This window comes from Schistocerca nitens, chromosome 5 (assembly GCF_023898315.1).
Source record: "Schistocerca nitens isolate TAMUIC-IGC-003100 chromosome 5, iqSchNite1.1, whole genome shotgun sequence".
In the NCBI taxonomy this organism is placed as follows: domain Eukaryota; kingdom Metazoa; phylum Arthropoda; class Insecta; order Orthoptera; family Acrididae; genus Schistocerca; species Schistocerca nitens.
In genome coordinates, this window is record NC_064618.1 from 883,491,696 (window position 1) to 883,510,431 (window position 18,736).

Below are 18,736 nucleotides of genomic sequence, written 5' to 3' on the forward strand. Positions count from 1 at the left end.
AGGTCCCAAGGGGAATGATCGTCATTTTTTAATGAACACTATATGACAGAATCATTTTACAAATACTAATGCACTGACTTTAAAATAAAAAAGTTTATTTATTTATTTATAAGGTAATAAACGTGTAATACAACTACTATAATACTTATTTACAATGAACACATTACTGCACTGAAATGGTGCAGAAGTTAGATTGTACTTACACACACACACACACACACACACACTTATTTAAAATGAACTCATTACTACACTGAAATTGTGCAGAAGTTATATTGTACTTATATATGTATACACACACAAACCAGTTGGTTCTACTGAGAAATTCATCAACGGAGTAGAAGGAGTTGGCCACCAACACATCCTTTAGGCTTCTCTTATACTGAATGTCGTTGGTTGTTAAGCTTTTTATGGCAGCTGGCAAGTTATTGAAAATGTGTGTTCCTGAATAATGCACACCGTTTTGTTCAAGACTAAGTGAATTTAAATCCTTGTGAAGATTATTCTTATTTCTAGTACTGATTCCATGAATTGAGCTGATGGTTTGAAAATATATATTTTAATGACAAATTTCATTAAAGAATAAATATATTGGGAAGCAGTAGTTAGTATCCCTAGTTCCCTAAACAGGCTTCTGCAGGATGTTCTTGAGTTCACACCACATATAACTCTTACTGCACGTTTTTGTGCCCGGAAAACTTTAGCTTGGCTTGATGAATTACCCAAAAAAGTAATCCCATACGACATTATGGAATGAAATGAAGCATAGTATGCCAGCTTTTTCATTTTTATATCCCCTATGTCTGACACAATTCGCATTGCAAATAGAGATTTGTTAAGATGCTTCAGCAGTTCTGTGCTGTGCTTTTCCCAGTTGAATTTATTATCAAGCTGTAATCCCAAGAGTTTTACACTGTCCACTTCTTCTATCTGCTTGTCATCGTATGTTAGGCATATATTCGTGGGACACCCCTTACAAGTTCTGAACTACATGTAGTGTGTTTTTTCAAAGTTTAGAGAGAAGGAATTGGCTAGGAACCAGTGATTAATGTCCACAAATATTTTATTAGCTGATCTTTCTAAGACTACACTTGATTTGCTATGTATTTCAATGTTTGTATCCTCGGCAAACAAAACGAACTTGGCATCTGGTAATGTTACTGATGAAAGGTCATTGATATACACAAGAAAAGGTAAGGGCCCTAAAATGGAACCTTGTGGGACCCCACATATAATTAGTTCCCAGTTGGATGATGCCTGATAGCTTGATGCATGTGTCTTTCCTAATAACACCCTTTGTTTCCTGCCAGAGATATAAGATTTGAACCATTTTTCAGCATTTCCTGTTACGCTATGATATTCTAATTTACTTAAAAGGATATTGTGATTTACACAGTGAAATGCCTTTGGCAGATCACAAAATATACCAGTTGCCCGCAATTTTTTGTCTAGTGAATTAAGCACATTTTCACTGTAAGTGTAGGTAGCCTTCTCAGTATCAGAACCCTTTAGAAATCCGAACTGTGACTTTGACAATATGTTATTTGAGATAAGATGGTTATAAAGCTGATTGTACATTACTTTTTCTAAAATTTTTGAGAATGCTGTCAAAAGTGAAATTGGACGGAAGTTTGATGCTATTTCTTTATCTCCCTTCTTAAACAGTGGCTTAACTTCAGCATATTTTAACCATTCAGGAAATATTCCACCGGTAAACGACTGGTTACACAGGTAGCTTAATATTTTACTTAACTCAGAATCACAGTCTTTAATTAACTTTGTTGATATTTTATCATACCCAGTAGATGTTTTTGATTTTAAAGATTTTATGATGGACATTATTTCTGTTGGGGTAGTGAGGATCAAATTCATATTACGGAAGTTACTTGAAATGTCTGGTCTGAGGTATTCCATAGCAGCATCTACAGAACCTGACAACTCCATCTTTTCAGTAACAGCTTGTCACCTTGAGCATAGATGATAAATTTATTGATTGTGTAGCAAACACAAAGTTTTTGCGCATGAACATCATCTATCAGCTAACATGGAGTGAACATACAGAGATACTGGCCAAAAGAATGTCATCAGCATGCTGTGCTCTGACAGTGTTAGGATCAGTTTGTAACAGCCAACATCTGGTGGTGACACACTATGCCTACATACTTTCAGTTCTTGGCTATGAACTCTTTTCTGGGGATCGAAGGCATAAAATCATCCATCAACCACAAAAGTTTACAGTTTTGCATTTTCTGTTGATAACTCTATGAATGTGAATTTGTGACCAGTTTGCACAATTCATTCATGATGCGGCTTTTTTTTTTCCTTCGTCTTTTTTTCTCAGAGTGTACTCATTTTTAAGTTGCTAACATTCTTGAGGGATCCATTTTTTTTTCCTTTATAGGAGCTTTGATGTTTTATCTGTGATACGATGGTGCTGCCATCGGTAAAGAGAACTTTTTCTCTATGTCTTACACTGTCTGGAATGTCATTGATATACATTAAGAACAGGGTGTTCCCATTTATTTTACTAAAAAATTTACATGTGACCAATCTCCATCTTTTGCACCCTGTTCTCCAAGTAAGACTGAAACCACTCATTCACTATTCCTCTTATACTTAACACTTCTAGCTTGCTCAGTAGTATTTAATGGTCAGTGGTGTCTAAAGCCTTTGACAAGTATAAGAAAATGCATGCAACACAATCATCCCTATCAAGAGCTTCGAATACCGCTTTTGTTAACTCTGCAATGCTGGTATTCTACTTTTCCACTTCTGAAACCATATTGTGCTTTGTTAAAGAGGTTATTTTTATTCAAGTAATGTATCGGTCTCCTCCTCATGATTGCTCCAATTATTTTTGGGAATGAAGGGAGCAGTGAAACTGGCAAGTAGGTTTCAATGATTGCTGCTTTACCTTTCTTTAGTAAGGGCCTTACTTGTGCATGCTTTAAGTATTCTGGAAAAATACCTGAGCTAAAGGATTCATTTATCAAGATTTTTAGTGGGGCTTGTGTGCTACCTATGCATGACTTCAGAACAGAGACAGGAAACTCGTCTATGCCTGCAGACTTCTTATTTTTTGATTGCTATACTCTCTTCCTAACTTCAAGATCTGTTGTGGGAAATAAGTCATATGGGCTTTACATGTGTTTTAGGAAGATCTTGCTGCAGCTTCCCCACAATATCAGAGAAATAATCATTTACAAAATTTGCTAATTCCTGAGGACTTTTTATTATCCTGTTCCCATCTTTGATATGTATTATGTTATTATATCTGCTACCTTTTCCAGTTTCTTCTTTTATAAAATGCCACACCACTTTGCTTTCCTTTTCTACATTTTTATTATCTTTCATTGACTGATTTTTTTTCTGCAGGCAGTACCTTCCTGAAAACACTACTGGCCATTAAAATTGCTCCACCACGAAGATGACGTGCTACAGACGTGAAATTTAACCGACAGGAAGAAGATGCTGTGATATGCAAATGATTAGCTTTTCAGAGCATTCACACAAGGTTGGTGCCGGTGGCGACACCTACAACTTACTGACATGACGAAAGTTTCCAACCGATTTCTCATTCACAAACAGCAGTTGACCGGCATTGCCTGGTGAAACGTTGTTGTGATGCCTCGTGTAAGGAGGACAAATGCATACCATCATATTTCCGACATTGATAAAGGTCGGATTGTGGCCTATCGCGATTGCGGTTTATTGTATCGCAACATTGCTGCTCATGTTGGTCGAGATCCAATGACTGTTAGCAGAATATGGTATTGATGGGTTCAGGAGGGTAATATGGAAAGCTGTGCTGGATCCCAACAGCCTCGTATCACTAGCAGTCGAGATGACAGGCATCTTATCTGCATGGCTGTAATGGATCGTGCAGCCATGTCTCGATCCCTGAGTCAACAGATGGTGATGTTTGCAAGAGAACAACCATCTGCACAAACAGGTTGACAACGTTTGCAGCAGTACGGACTATCAGCTTGGAGACCATGACTGCGGTTACCATTGACGCTGTATCACAGACAGGAGCACCTGCGATGGTGTACTCAACGACGAACCTGGGTGCACGAATGGCAAAACATCATTTTTTCAGATGAATTCAGGTTCTGTTTACAGCATCATGATGGTTGCATCCGTGTTTGGCGACATCGCAGTGAACGCACATTGGAAGCGTGTATTCGTCATCGCCATACTGACGTATCACCCGGCGTGATGGTATGGGGTGCCTTTGGTTACACATCTCCGTCACCTCTTGTTCACGTTGACAGCACTTTGAACAGTGGACATTACATTTCAGATGTATTACGACCTGTGGCTCTACCCTTCATTCGATCCCTACAAAACCCTACATTTCAACAGGATAATGCACAACCGCATGTTGCAGGTCCTGTATGGGCCTTTCTGGATTCAGAAAATGTTCGACTGCTGCCCTGGCCAGCACATTCTCCAGATCTCTCACCAATTGAAAATGTCTGGTCAATGGTGGCTGAACAACTGGCTCGTCGCAATACGCCAGTCACTACTCCTGATGAACTGTGGTATCATGTTGAAGCTGCATGGGCAGCTGTACCAGTACACGCCATCCAAGCTGTGTTTGACTCAATGCTCAGGTGTATCAAGGCCGTTATTACACCCAGAGGTGGTTGTTCTGGGTACTGATTTCTCAGGATCTATGCACCCAAATTGCGTGGAAATGTAATCACATGTCAGTTCTAGTATAATATATTTGTCCAATGAATACCTGTTTATCATCTGCATTTCTTCTTGGTGTAGCAATTTTAATGGCCAGTAGTGTATTTTTTCATACTGTGATAGTATTTGAGGAACTGTAGTTAGTGCAGAGCTTTTGCAAAGAACTGAGAAATTTGTCTATGAGAAATTTCTAATACCTACAGTTAACCATCTATTTTCCTTAGCTGCTGCAGTAGAAGTAGCCACCTTTTGAAACATCACCTCAAAAAATTAGTTTAAATAATGAGCAAAATTTAGAGAACTTAAAATTTACAATGATTTCCATATATGTTTCATCCCAGGTTTCATTTGCAAATGCCCTACAAAAAGTATATGAATGAAAATAATAAATTTTTGAAAATATAATGTAAAAGTGTCTTATTGTCTTATTTTGTAGGCCTTCAGTTTTGCTTGAAGTTAGTGTTACAAGTAAATTCTTGCCAGAAACTGTCAGGTGCAGCCCACACCATATGTGGTGCAACCATGCGTGGAGTGAGGAATTAGTCAAGTCCATCTGTAATTGCCCATTTTACTTGAGTGACTAGCTTTTACTTTCAGCGGAATCCTTCATCTGTCACATCCCTCAAAGAGTGACACCATCTTCATATTAAACAATGAGCAATTTGAGTAAAGTGCTTGATCTCATCTTCATTTTGTAATTGAGGTTATGGTTGAAACTGTTTCTGCCAGCCCCCCCTCCCCCACCCCTCCCGGTGATCACTGCACCTTGTTCTTCACCAAGATCTTGAGAGTAGTTATCTGACACCCTCCACCCAGGGTGTTCTCTACTGCTTCAGACATTCCATTCAAGGGCTGCTTCCTGTCTGGAGGACGCCCTTGGTCTTTTTAACCATCTGACCACTACTTGCATAACTTGCACTTTTCCCCATCGTCTCATAATCTTTGTGAGCTCCTCGAGTTGTCTACGCACTACTGTCCACACTTTCAAGAGCAATGATCCGCACTGGAGAAGTATAGACTAAAGCTAGCAGACTTGCACCATCTCTTCAACCTATTACCTGAGTTGGCAGTTCTGACAACAGTTCAGTGATCTTCGCAACTTGCAATGTTATTGCTTCCAACTGCAGCTCTCAGTTGTTCTGATTCTGTCTGTGCTACTGTCATATTAACTGCTCATCCACAACCACTTCCATCGAAGTTGGTCACTCACTACATCAGCAGCTCAAATTAATAAATTGTAAGGAGTGTTCACATCATCGACTATTTTTCACCACTCTGCTGCAGTTTCCTCACTTGTCCATTGTGATGATGTTTTGCAGTCTAGACAAATTGTAATAGGGAAGAGGTGTGAGTTAATATAATTGTGGTCAACGCAGTGCTATCTCGGTCACCAATATTGACTTTGAAACAGTTGCTGTTACTCCCTTGAACAGCTCTTTAATTATGTAGATCAGGAGGTGTGAACAGAGTGAAATACCTTCAAGAAATAATAAATGGCTGCTTTGGGGATGGAGCAAGAAGGAAGAATGCCTAGAATTTAATAGTCCATAGACACCGAGACTGTTAGACGCAGAGTGTTAGCTCTCCTGGAAAAGTGTAGGGAAGAAAATTGGCTATGACCTTACTCAAGAAACTATCCTGGTATCTGTGTGGATTGTTTTAGAAAGGAAGGAAGATTTCAGAAAAATAGTTGGTGTAATGTCCCATCAACAGTAAGTTTATCAGAGATGTAACAAAACTTGGAATGGAGGGAAATCAGCCATGTGCTTTACAATAGGACTCATAGACTGTCTTAAGCAATTTAAGGAAACCACTCTAAACCTAAATCTGGGTACATGGATGGGTATTCAAACCCAGTTCCTCCCTCAAGTAAATCCACCATCTTAGCCACTTTGCTGCCACCACCAGTCAGGACTGAGTCAAAGCCCTTTGTGTAGTAATAATTCAGCATAAGAGGCATATGAAATTTCAAAACGTCATACATGGAGAAGAATGACTATATTCTGATAAAGTATCCAACACAGTAACACACTTCCTCAAAACTCCAGCTTCAGAGATGAATCTTGATTAAACACACGAAAAGAGGATTATCTCCATAAATTAGAGACAAATTACTAGTAAACTGAAAGCTCTATAGTTAATAATGAGCATTACTTCTGTTAGGAAAAAAATGGAACAATCAAATGATTATTTATCTATCATATGTTTTATCAGAACTACCATTATAAGAGAAAACACAAATTTTTTCAAAGAATAGCTTGTTGAAAAAAATTATTTTTGCATTACAGGGCTGGGTGTGTCTGACGATGTAGCTGGTGCGACTGCCATGGCTGCAGCCACGTCGAGCCCTGAGCTGTTTGTGAGCTCTGTGGCAACCTTCACCAGTGACACAGAAGCTGACACAGCACTAGGAACAATCATTGGCTCAGCGGTATTCAATGTCTTAGCTGTTCCAGCAGCATGTGGCCTTTTTTCAGCAGGAAAGGTGTGTGTCTGTATATACAGTTTTTTTTTCTTCTTTAACAGTGATACAGTTGCACTAAAAATTACGTTTTCTCTGCAGCTTGTAATGTTGCACCTAAAGACAAATATATTCTGCTTTAATAAAATGCTCTCTGAGATAATTGATTTATATGGTGTTAGATTATGCCTGACTGGTCCAATTCATTCATTGAGATGGGCACCAATCTGGTCACTAGTGCGTTCCCATTGGTTGTGGATAACTTATTTGCTCATTTCCTATAACTTCATGATAATAATTTGCTCAGACGTCATTTTCCAAATTCTGCCATGCTTGCCAGAAGTGAAGAGTACAGTAAAATACCTGATTTCAAAAACAAATATGACACATTTCAAATTGACCTGACTGTATTTGTACTCTAAAATGCAATGACTGTTCACATTAACATCTCTTTATAGGTAACATCACAATAATATCAGTATTAAATGTCGAATTGACAGGTTGAGATATCACGACAGACTGCTAGCATGTATATGACAGACAACCAGATTGTGCCTTGTTTTCATGAGACATCATTTTCATTGTTAATGCTCTTTACTTGATAGTGTTCTCCACATCTTCAAGCCAGGATGCTGCAGTACAGAATAACTGCTAAACCAGCGAGTATCACAACACATAGTAAAACTGCCATAATCGCCCCACCTTGAAGATGCACTACATTCATCTGTACCAGTTTACATGCACAAACAATAACAAAGACTTCCAAACAGTTCCTTATCTTAAATTACTTAACTTGGCTTCCCTCTGACACCCATGCCTCCATCTTTGCTACCCTCCCTATTTACCTTTGCTCTGTTACTTCATAACCTGGGTTGTGAGTAACTGAATATACTTTACCTTCTTCCCCTTTTTTCCCCTCTCTCCTCCCTGACAAAGGGACAAAGTTTCAAAAGCTAGGATACATAAATTTTCTGTTCTGTTTTGTATATCTATTGGCTGTACTGAGCTGAGGTAAGTACTGACCAGTCCCTCTATCTCTTTGTTAGTATTTGTTTCACATCTTTTTATGAGATTTTCCTTTAATCATTAACAAATAAAAATATTTTTGAATGTAGTGTTCATCATTTGTCAGTTAGATGTTGGATCACATGTCTCTTTACCTGTGGCTTTTACCAAATCTCTCTGGAGTGATTTTGTTCATATACCAGACAAAGCCCCTTAACAAAACACTTTGTGGTCAGAATTACCATAATTGCCAGCCACATGCTTCTTGACCGTGGGTAAATTCCTTCTGTGAAGGGCAAATATATTTGAACCTGCTGTTCTCTAGTGGCACCTTTGGTGTAATTGTTCCACTATGCTGTTTTCATTCTTCAACAACTGATGTTTCCCATCTCCGAGTGGAGGGTCTAGGGCTTAGAGAGATGTTGCATGTCATCTACCAACAAACAGTTAATGGGAAGTTTCCAGGAAAACTTCTTCTTCTCCTAATGGTTTGTTCTCTTTTCCTATGAACTGTCTCTGTGGACTGAATAATAGACAGTGCCTACATCAGTAAGTAGAACTGGATAATAAGCAACTAGAATCATTCACATATTAAGTTGCTTTGCTCCTACATTCTTTCAGAGGCACACAGAGTTACAACAAACTTCTGAAATATATAAAATCATCGTCAGTTAAAAATAGTTGAAACTTTTCTCCTTTCTGAGGAAAGGTAACATGATAAAATGAAGCAGTTATGGGGTGACTGAACAGTCCATGGGTCACAATATTTTGGCAATCAAACATGCCGCCATCGTAAGCTGCACTGAAAAACTGGCCTCCTTATGGACACACAAGAAATACATGGACAGCATCATTAGAGAAGGTATCAAAATATGCACCAGGGACGATCTTGTCAACTGGGACTGTGTCTATAGCCTCGGCAAGGCTTGAATACCAACATTGGTTCTAATTAGGAAGACGATCAGCAAACACAGTGAACTAGTGGCCAGGGCGCTGTAATTGGGGCACTCTGCCAAGAAACACTAGCCAACAGGCAGTGATGTAGTTGCCTCTTCAGCCACCGACAGATGCCCTCAGGTGAGCACCAATTACACAGCCCACAGGAGGATGGGATATGACAGCTGTGCACCCCCAGGTCAGTTCGTCAGTACGGCTAATATGTCTGCCTGCCAAAAAATTGTGCCTGCTGGACATTGTAATCTTACCCTCCCACACACCACCATTAAATTTCTCTGTCTCTAAAAGTTTTGAAAGTTTTGAGAGGTGTAAAATGTACAACATAAAAACTTTTTACTTATCTTCATGTTCTCTTGTTATTGGCTGCAGTTCTCATGTCTAGGGGTACATTCTTGAGGCTGAAATTTTGTTTTGCATGTTCCTGTTGAACTGAATAATTGATGAAATTCTTTCTGTTGCTATGACTTTCTTTTATTTTATCCTATTCTTCTACGAGGGTGAGTCAAATGGAAACCTTAAATATTTTTTTTTAAATATTATTTATTGTGCAGAAGTGGTACAAAGCTGTATCACTTTTCAACATAATCTCCCCCACACTCCAGCGCTTACAAAGTGCATAAATTCCATTAGAAAAAAATTCTTTTGGTAGTCCGCACAACCACTCATGCATCGCATGGCATACCTCTTCATCAAATGGAACTTCTTTCCTCCCATTGCGTCTTCGAGTGGTCCAAAGCAGACACTCAAAATGCAGGTGTGTGATTGTTGCAACTGTTGTACAGGCAGTTTGGGGCCTTGCATTGTCATGTTGCAAAAGGACACCTGCCGACAGCAATACACATCGCTTTGATTTTATTGCAGGCTGCAGATGATTTTTTAGGAGATCTGTGTATGATGCACTGGTGACAGTGGTCCCTCTAGGCATGTGATTTATTGATTATGAACTGTAGACTAAAACTGAAGGAATTGCAAAAAGGTAGGAAATTAAGGAGATGGGACCTGCATAAATTGAAAGAACAAGAGATTGTTGAGAGCTTCAGAGGGAGGATTAGGTAACCACTGACTAGAAAAGAAGAAAGGAACACAGTAGAAGACGAATGTGTAGCTTTATGAGATTAAATGGCAAAGACGGCAGAGGATTGAATAGGTAGAAAGACAATGGCCAGCAGAAATTCTTGGATGACACATGAGATATTGAATTTAACTGATGAAAGGAGAAAATATAAAAATGCAGCAGTTGAAGCAGGCAAATGGAATACAAACGTCTGACAGGAAGTGCAAAATGGCTAACCAGGAATAGCTAGAGGACAAATGTCAGGGTTTAGAAGCATATTTCACTAGGGGAAAAGTAGATACCACCTGCAGCTTGATGAGAATAACTCACAAGCTGCAAGAATATAACGAGAAAATTCCCAACTAGCAATAGGACTGACATTCATAAAAGAAAAATATGTTTACTTTCATATACATAGTCTTTATTATTATTATTATTACTATTATTATTATTCTTGATTGTTATAATTAATTTTTGATTGTTATAATTATCATTGTACTACGTTTATAATCTCTATTTTTTTTTCTTAACATTAATACTGTATAACATGTAATATGTCCTTAATGTTCTGTAGAAACTGAAATTTGTTGAATCTGAGTATGCCTGGTTAGGTGTAAGAGAGGGCCTGAAGGCCCTAATCTTGCCAGGTAAAATAAATGCATAAATAAATAAATAAATAAATAAAGAGACTTTTGGAGAAAAGAGAAGCAGCTGTATAAATATCAAGAGCTCAGATGGAAAATCAGAACTGAGCAAAGAGGGTAAAGGTGGAATGAGTATATGGAGGGTCTATACAAGGGAGATGAACTTAAAAGAAGTATTATAGAAATGGGAAATGGCTTAGTTAAAGATGATGTGGGAGATATGATACTAAGAAAAATTTGACAGAGCACTGAAGGTCTCAAGTTGAAACAAGCGCACAGGTGTAGATGATATTCCGTCAGAAATACTGATAGCCTTGGGAGAGCCAGCCGTAACAAAACTCCTCCATCTGGTGTCAAGATGTATGAGAGAGGTGAAATACCCTCATACTTCAAGAAATTCCAATTCCAAAGAAATCAGATGCTGACAGGTATGAAAACAACTGAACGATCAATTTAATAGGTCATGATTGCAAAATACTAACACAAATTCTGTACAGACGAATGGGAAAACTGGTGGAAACCGATACTGGAGAAGATCAATTTGGATTTGGAGAAATGTAGGAACACAAGGCAATACTGATGCTATGACTTACCTTGGAATATAGGTTAAGGAAAGTCAAACCTATGTTTATAGCATTTGTAGACTTAGAGAAAGCTTGTGACAGTGTTGACTGAAATACTCTCTGTGAAATTGTGAAGGTGGCATGGGTAAAATATAGGGAGTGAAAGGCTATTAACAACTTGTATAGAAACCAGACAGCAGTTATAAGGGTCAATGGAAGGGAAATGGTGTTTGAGGAGAGGGTGAGACAGGGTTGCAGCCTATTCTTGAAGTTATTCAATTGGTACATTGAACAGGCAGTTAAGGAAGCCCAAAACCTTGAAATTTGCTTGATGACATTATAACTGTGCCAGGGATAGCAAAAGACTCGGAAGAGCTGTTGAATGGAATGGACAGTGTCCTGAAAGAAGAATATAAGATTAACATCAACAAAAGCAAGACAAGTATAATATAATGTAGTCAAATTAAATTGGATGATGCTGGAGGACTTATACTCATGCTCATAAATTAAGGATAATTGCAGAATGTGGTGCCACACAACGTGGAACTACACAAAACTGGCACTAATAGCATAGGCACATAGGGAACACACACGACACAGATCTGTAAGTCCACGGTATTGGTGATAAGTTGAGAAAACCATCCTGAAACACATGTGCTACCAAACGCCACTGTTTCCTGCACATGTACCTCAACATCAATATGGGATATGATCACCATGCACATGTACACAGGTCGCTCAACAGGTTGGCATACTCTGGACCAGGTGGTCAAGCAGCTGCTGGGGTATAGCCTCCCATTCTTGCACCAGTGCCTGTCGGAGCTCCTGAAGTGTCCTAGGGGTTTGAAGACGTGCAGCGATACATCGACCGAGAGCACCCCAGATGTGCTCGATGGGGTTTAGGTCTGTAGAACAGGCAGGCCACTCCATTCGCCTGACATCTTCCATTTCAAGGTACTCCTCCGCAATGGCAGCTCGGTGGGACCGTGCGTTATCATCCATCAGGAGGAAGGTGGAACCCACTGCACCCCTGAAAAGGCAGACATACTGGTGCAAAATGACATCCCGATACACCTGGCCTGTTACAGTTTCTCTGTCAAAGACATGCAGGGGTTTAAGTGCACCAATCATAATCCCACCCCACACCATCAAACCACGACCTCCATACGGGACCCTTTCAAGGACATGAAGGGGTTGGTATCTGGTTCCTGGTTCACACCAGATGAAAACCCGGCAAGAATCACTGTTCAGTCTATACCTGGATTCGTCCGTGAACATAACCTGGGACCACTGTTTCAATGACCATGTACTGTGTTCTTGACACCACACTTTACTGCCTCTCCTGTGACCAGGGGTCAGTGGAATGCACCTTGCAGGTCTCCTGGTGAATAAACCATGTCTGTTCAGTCGTCTGTAGACTGTGTGTCTGGAGACAGCTGTTCTAGTGGCTGCGGTAAGGTCCCGAGCAAGGCTACCTGCAGTACCCCTTGGCCGTCTGCGGGCACTGATGGTAAGATATCGGTCTTCTTGTGGTGTTGTACACTGTGAATGTCCCGTATTGTAGTGCCTGGATGCATTTTGTGTCTGCTGTAATCATTGCCATAATCTTGAAATCACACTTTGTGGCACACGGAGGGCCCGTGCTACGACCTGCTGTGTTTGACCAGCCTCCAGTCGCCCTAGTATTCTACCCCTCATAATGACATCAATATGTGTCCTTTGAACCATTTTCAACACACAGTCACCATTAGCACATCTGAAAACGTCTGCACACTTACTCGCTGCACCATACTCTGACATGCACCAACACACCTCTGCGTATGTGGACTGCTACCTGCGCCACCTTGCGACGATCTCAGGTCAAATGCATCACATGGCCATACCCCGCGATGATTTAAACCTGCAAACCACCCATCAGAGCATTGTTTCACCATGTATCAGCATTATCCTTAATTTATGTGCACGAGTGTAGATTAGGAAGTGACACTTAAAGGAGTAGATGAGTTTTCTTTTTGAGCAGCAGAATAACTGGTGATGGCTGAAGTAGTGAGGATATCAAATGTAGATTGTCAGTGTCCATAAACGTGTTTCTGAAGAAGAGAAATTTGTTAACATCGAATGTGGACTTAAGTTTTAGAAAGTCTTTTCTGAAGGTATTTGTATGGAGTATAGTCATGAATGTAAGTGAAACGTGGACGGTAAACAGTTTAGACAAGAAGAGAATAGAAACTTTTGAAATGTGATGTTACAGAGGAATGCTTAAGATTATACAGGTAGATCATGTAACTAATGATAGCATCCTGAATAGAACTGGGCAGAAAAGAAATTGGTGGCACAACCTGACCACAAGAAGGAATTGGTTGATAGGATGCATTCTGAGACAGCAAAAGATCGTCTCTCTGTAATTGGAGGGAAGTATGGAGGGTAAAAATTGTGAAGGAACTTCAAGAGGTGAATATACTAAGCAGATTCAGAAGGATGTAGGTTGCAGTAGTTGTTCAGAGATGAAAGAGGCTTGCACAGGATAGAATACTGTGGAGAGCTGCATCAAACCAATCTTTAGACTGAAGATCACAAGAACAACAACAATAAATTACTTGTCTTAGCTGTTGCTTCAGTCTCTTGACTACTCAATGAAGCAACACTGCTTTGGTGTAGCAAATTTGTTGTCAACTTAGGGTATCTGTATAACATCACTTACATTGTAGATGTACTCTTAGATGTTGCTTAAGAGAACATCAACCTCAGACTTGTTGAAGATGCCATGATTGTAGAATTTATTTGATGACTGTGGGCTGTGTTGCCGGTTGTTCCATTACAAAAGGTGGTAACTTAGTTTGAAAGTTTAGTTGCACATTGCTCCACAGAAGCTTTATCATAGAGGTGGTGGCTCACTTAATTGGATGGCAACAGCAGATGAGGCCTTGTATCTATGTGTGGCATGGATGGTAAACCATAAATATTCTCATGTGCCCCAGCCGGCTGGGCCCCACATCGTGTTGCAGGCAGATGCATCTGCGAATTGTCCAGTGTGGATGAACCAGCAAAACTTGGTGACACAAAGTTGTGCAAGCTGTTGTTGTCTTGTTGTTGGGGAGGTTGGGTAAACTCATCACTGAAAACACCAAGGAGATCAAAAGTTGTTACGTATTGTTCATGCATCATTGTTGGACTCAACAACTTGGTACAAAAAGGTCACTTTCACATTTTGCATATGCTGTAGGTTGATTCATGTAGTAAAAAACATTATATGAAGTACCCTGGGAGACACTTTCACATACCTGTTATTCACACCAGCAGCAATCATAGGATGGCTCCATTGTTGTAATGAAGACAAACAGTCAAATTACAAGACAGACAGTCAAATTACACTTATTAAGCCATAGCAGATGCTGATGTTCATTGCAGGGTCACCACTGTGGACTTTGTAGATTGACTGCTTGCAATGAATCATGAATCACATAGACTGGAATAATACTGTTATAAAACATTTTATTACAACACAGAATACAACTCAAGTATGTGTGCACTAGTCAGTTGTTCATTGCAGCTGAAAGTTCCAAAGACAATCTCCACACTGGAGCTCAACCACTGACCAGTGAGTCTTCTCGTCTAGCTATTGATAGTGAAGTCCCACATATTTATGCATTGAAAAGTCCGGAGGAAACATTTATCCACCATATGATGATGACAACACATTGCATGTTAGTATTTTCTTATTTATAAGGTGTAATACTTTGCTTCCACCATTTGCCGTAAGGTTGCGACAATGGTAAGTAGTGTTCAAAAGAAACAGATCATACACATCAGGTAGTTAGCTTGGACCTCGGTCAACATTGTTGTTGTTGTTGTTGTGGTCTTCAGGCCAGAGACTCGTTTGATGCAGCTCTTCCTGCAACTCTATCCTGTGCAAGCTTCTTCATTTCCCAGTACCTACTGCAGCCTACATACTTCTGAATCTGCTTAGTGTTTTCATCTCTTGGTCTCCCTCTACGATTTTTACCCTCCACGCTGCCCTCCAGTACTAAATTGGTGATCCCTTGATCCCTCAGAACATGTCCTACCAACCGATCCCTTCTTCTAGTCAAGTTGTGCCACAAGCTCCTCTTCTCCCCAATCCTATTCAATACTCCTCATTAGTTATATGATCTACCCATCTAATCTTCAGCATTCTTCTGTAGCACCACATTTCGAAAGCTTCTATTCAATCCTATTCAATACCTCCTCATTAGTTATATGATCTACCCATCTAATCTTCAGCATTCTTCTGTAGCACCACATTTCGAAAGCTTCTGTTCTCTTCTTGAAACTTCCTGGCAGATTAAAACTGTGTGCCCGACCGAGACTCGAACTCGGGACCTTTGCCTTTCGCGGGCAAGTGCTCTACCAACTGAGCTACCGAAGCACGACTCACGCCCGGTACTCACAGCTTTACTTCCGCCAGTACCTCGTCTCCTACCTTCCAAACTTTACAGAAGCTCTCCTGCGAACCTTCTCATTCTGGAAACATCCCCCAGGCTGTGGCTAAGCCATGTCTCCACATATCCTTTCTTTCAGGAGTGCTAGTTCTGCAAGGTTCGCAGGAGAGCTTCTGTAAAGTTTGGAAGGTAGGAGACGAGGTACTGGCGGAAGTAAAGCTGTGAGTACCGGGCGTGAGTCGTGCTTCGGTAGCTCAGTTGGTAGAGCACTTGCCCGCGAAAGGCAAAGGTCCCGAGTTCGAGTCTCGGTCGGGCACACAGTTTTAATCTGCCAGGAAGTTTCATATCAGCGCACACTCCGCTGCAGAGTGAAAATCTCATTCTGGAAACATCCCCCAGGCTGTGGCTAAGCCATGTCTCCGCAATATCCTTTCTTTCAGGAGTGCTAGTTCTGCAAGGTTCGCAGGAGAGCTTCTGTAAAGTTTGGAAGGTAGGAGCCGAGGTACTGGCGGAAGTAAAGCTGTGAGTACCGGGCGTGAGTCGTGCTTCGGTAGCTCAGTTGGTAGAGCACTTGCCCGCGAAAGGCAAAGGTCCCGAGTTCGAGTCTCGGTCGGGCACACAGTTTTAATCTGCCAGGAAGTTTCATATCAGCGCACACTCCGCTGCAGAGTGAAAATCTCATTCTTCTATTCTCTTCTTGTCTAAACTGTTTATCGTCCATGTTTCACTTCCATACATGGCTACACACCATACAAATACTTTCAGAAACGACTTCCTGACACTTAAATCTATACTTGATGTTAACAAATTTATCTTCTTCAGAAACACTTTCCTTGCCATTGCCAGTCTACATTTTATATCCTCTCTACTTCGACCATCATCAGTTATTTTGCTCCCCTAATAGCAAAAGTCCTTTACTACTTTAAGTTTCTCATTTCCTAATCTAATTCCCTCAGCATCACCCGACTTAATTCGACTACATTCCATTATCCTCATTTTGCTTTTGTTGATGTTCATCTTATATCCTCCTTTCAAGACACTATCCATTCTGTTCAACTGCTCTTGCAAGTCCTTTGCTATCTCTGACAGAATTACAATGTCATCAGCAAACCTCAAAGTTTTTATTTCTTCTCCATGGATTTTAATACCTACTTCGAATTTTTCTTTTGTTTCCTTTACTGCTTGCTCAATATACAGATTGAATAACATCGGGGAGAGGCTACAACCCTGTCTCACTCCCTTGCCAACCACTGCTTCCCCTTCATGTCCCTCCACTCTTATAACTGCCGTCTGGTTTCTGTACAAATTGTAAATAGCCTTTCGCTCCCTGTATTTTACCCCTGCCACCTTCAGAATTTGAAAGAGAGTATTCCAGTCAACATTGTCAAAAGCTTTCTCTTAAGTCTACAAATGCTAGAAACGTAGGTTTGCCTTTCCTTAATCTAGCTTCTAAGATAAGTCGTAGGGTCAGTATTGCCTCACGTGTTCCAGTATTTCTACGGAATCCAGACTGATCTTCCCCGAGGTCGGCTTCTACTCGTTTTTCCGTTCGTCTGTAAAGAATTCGCGTTAGTATTTTGCAGCTGTGGCTTATTAAACTGATAGTTCGGTAATTTTCACATCTGTCAATACCTGCTTTCTTTGAGATTGGAATTATTATATTCTTCTTGATGTCTGAGGGTACATCTTGCTCACCAGATGGTAGAGTTTTGTCAGGGCTGGCTCTCCCAAGACTATCAGTAGGTCTAATGGGATGTTGTCTACTCCCGGGGCCTTGTTTTGACTTAGCTCTTTCAGTGCTCTGTAAACTCCTCGCGCAGTATCATGTCTCCCATTTCATCTTCATCTACATCCTCTTCCATTTCCATAATATTGTCGTGAAGTATATCTCCCCTGTATAGACCCTCTGTATACTCCTTCCACCTTCCTGCTTTCCCTTCTTTGCTTTGAACTGGGTTTCCATCTGAGCTCTTGGTATTCATTCAAGTGGTTCTCTTTTCTCTGAAGCTCTCTTTAATTTTCATGTAGGCAGTACCTATTTTATCCCTAGTGATATACGCCTCTACATCCTTACATTTGTCCGCTAGCCATCCCTGCTTAGCTATTTTGCACTTCCTATCAATCTCATTTTTTTAGACGTTTGTATTCCTAAGACTTTTATCCATTGTGGATGTGGAGCACTGCGACTGTGGTGTGAACAGGATTTCAGGAATTACTGCAAAGGCGACTGGTTGCAGTAATTCCTGAAAACCTGTTTGTATTCCTTTTTGCCTGCTTCATTTACTGCATTTTTGTATTTTCTCCTTTAATCAATTAAATTTAATATTACTTCTGCTACGCAAGGATTTCTGTTAGCCCTCATCTTTTTACCTACTTGATCCTCTACTGCCTTCACTATTTCATATATATAAATATATATATATATAAAGGTTCAAACGGCTCTGAGCACTATGCGACTTAACTTCTGAGGTCATCAGTCCCCTAGAACTTAGAACTACTTAAACCTAACTAACCTAAGGACATCACACACATCCATGCCTGAGGCAGGATTCGAACCTGCGACCGTAGCGGTTGCGCGGTTCCAGACTGTAGCGCCTAGAACTGCTCGACCACCCCAGCCGGCCATCTCTCAAAACTACCCATTCTTCTTCTACTGTATGTCTTTCCCCCATTCTTGTCAATCATTCCCTAATGCTCTCCCTGAAACTCTCTACAACCTCTGGTTCTGTCAGTTTATCCAGGTCCCATCTCCTTAAAATCCCATCTTTTTGCAATTTCTTCGGTTTTAATCTACAGTTCATAACCAATAGATTGTGGTCAGAGTCCACATCTGCCACTGGAAATGTCTTACAATTTAAAACCTGGTTCCTAAATCTCTGTCCTACCATTATATAATCTATCTGAAACCTTCAGGTATCTCCAGGCTTCTTCCATAT

The 18,736-nt window shown here is 40.4% G+C and overlaps 1 protein-coding gene across 2 annotated transcripts in view; it reads left to right on the forward strand.

Annotated features, from left to right (window-relative positions):
- LOC126259188 (sodium/potassium/calcium exchanger 3-like) overlaps positions 1–18,736 on the forward strand; it is a 273,706-nt gene that overhangs the window by 119,777 nt on the left and 135,193 nt on the right. For both annotated transcript variants that reach the window (XM_049955771.1, XM_049955772.1), the window contains one exon: positions 6,987–7,183. In XM_049955771.1, the coding sequence (XP_049811728.1) occupies positions 6,987–7,183 (197 nt within the window). The remainder of the gene's footprint in view (positions 1–6,986; positions 7,184–18,736) is intronic.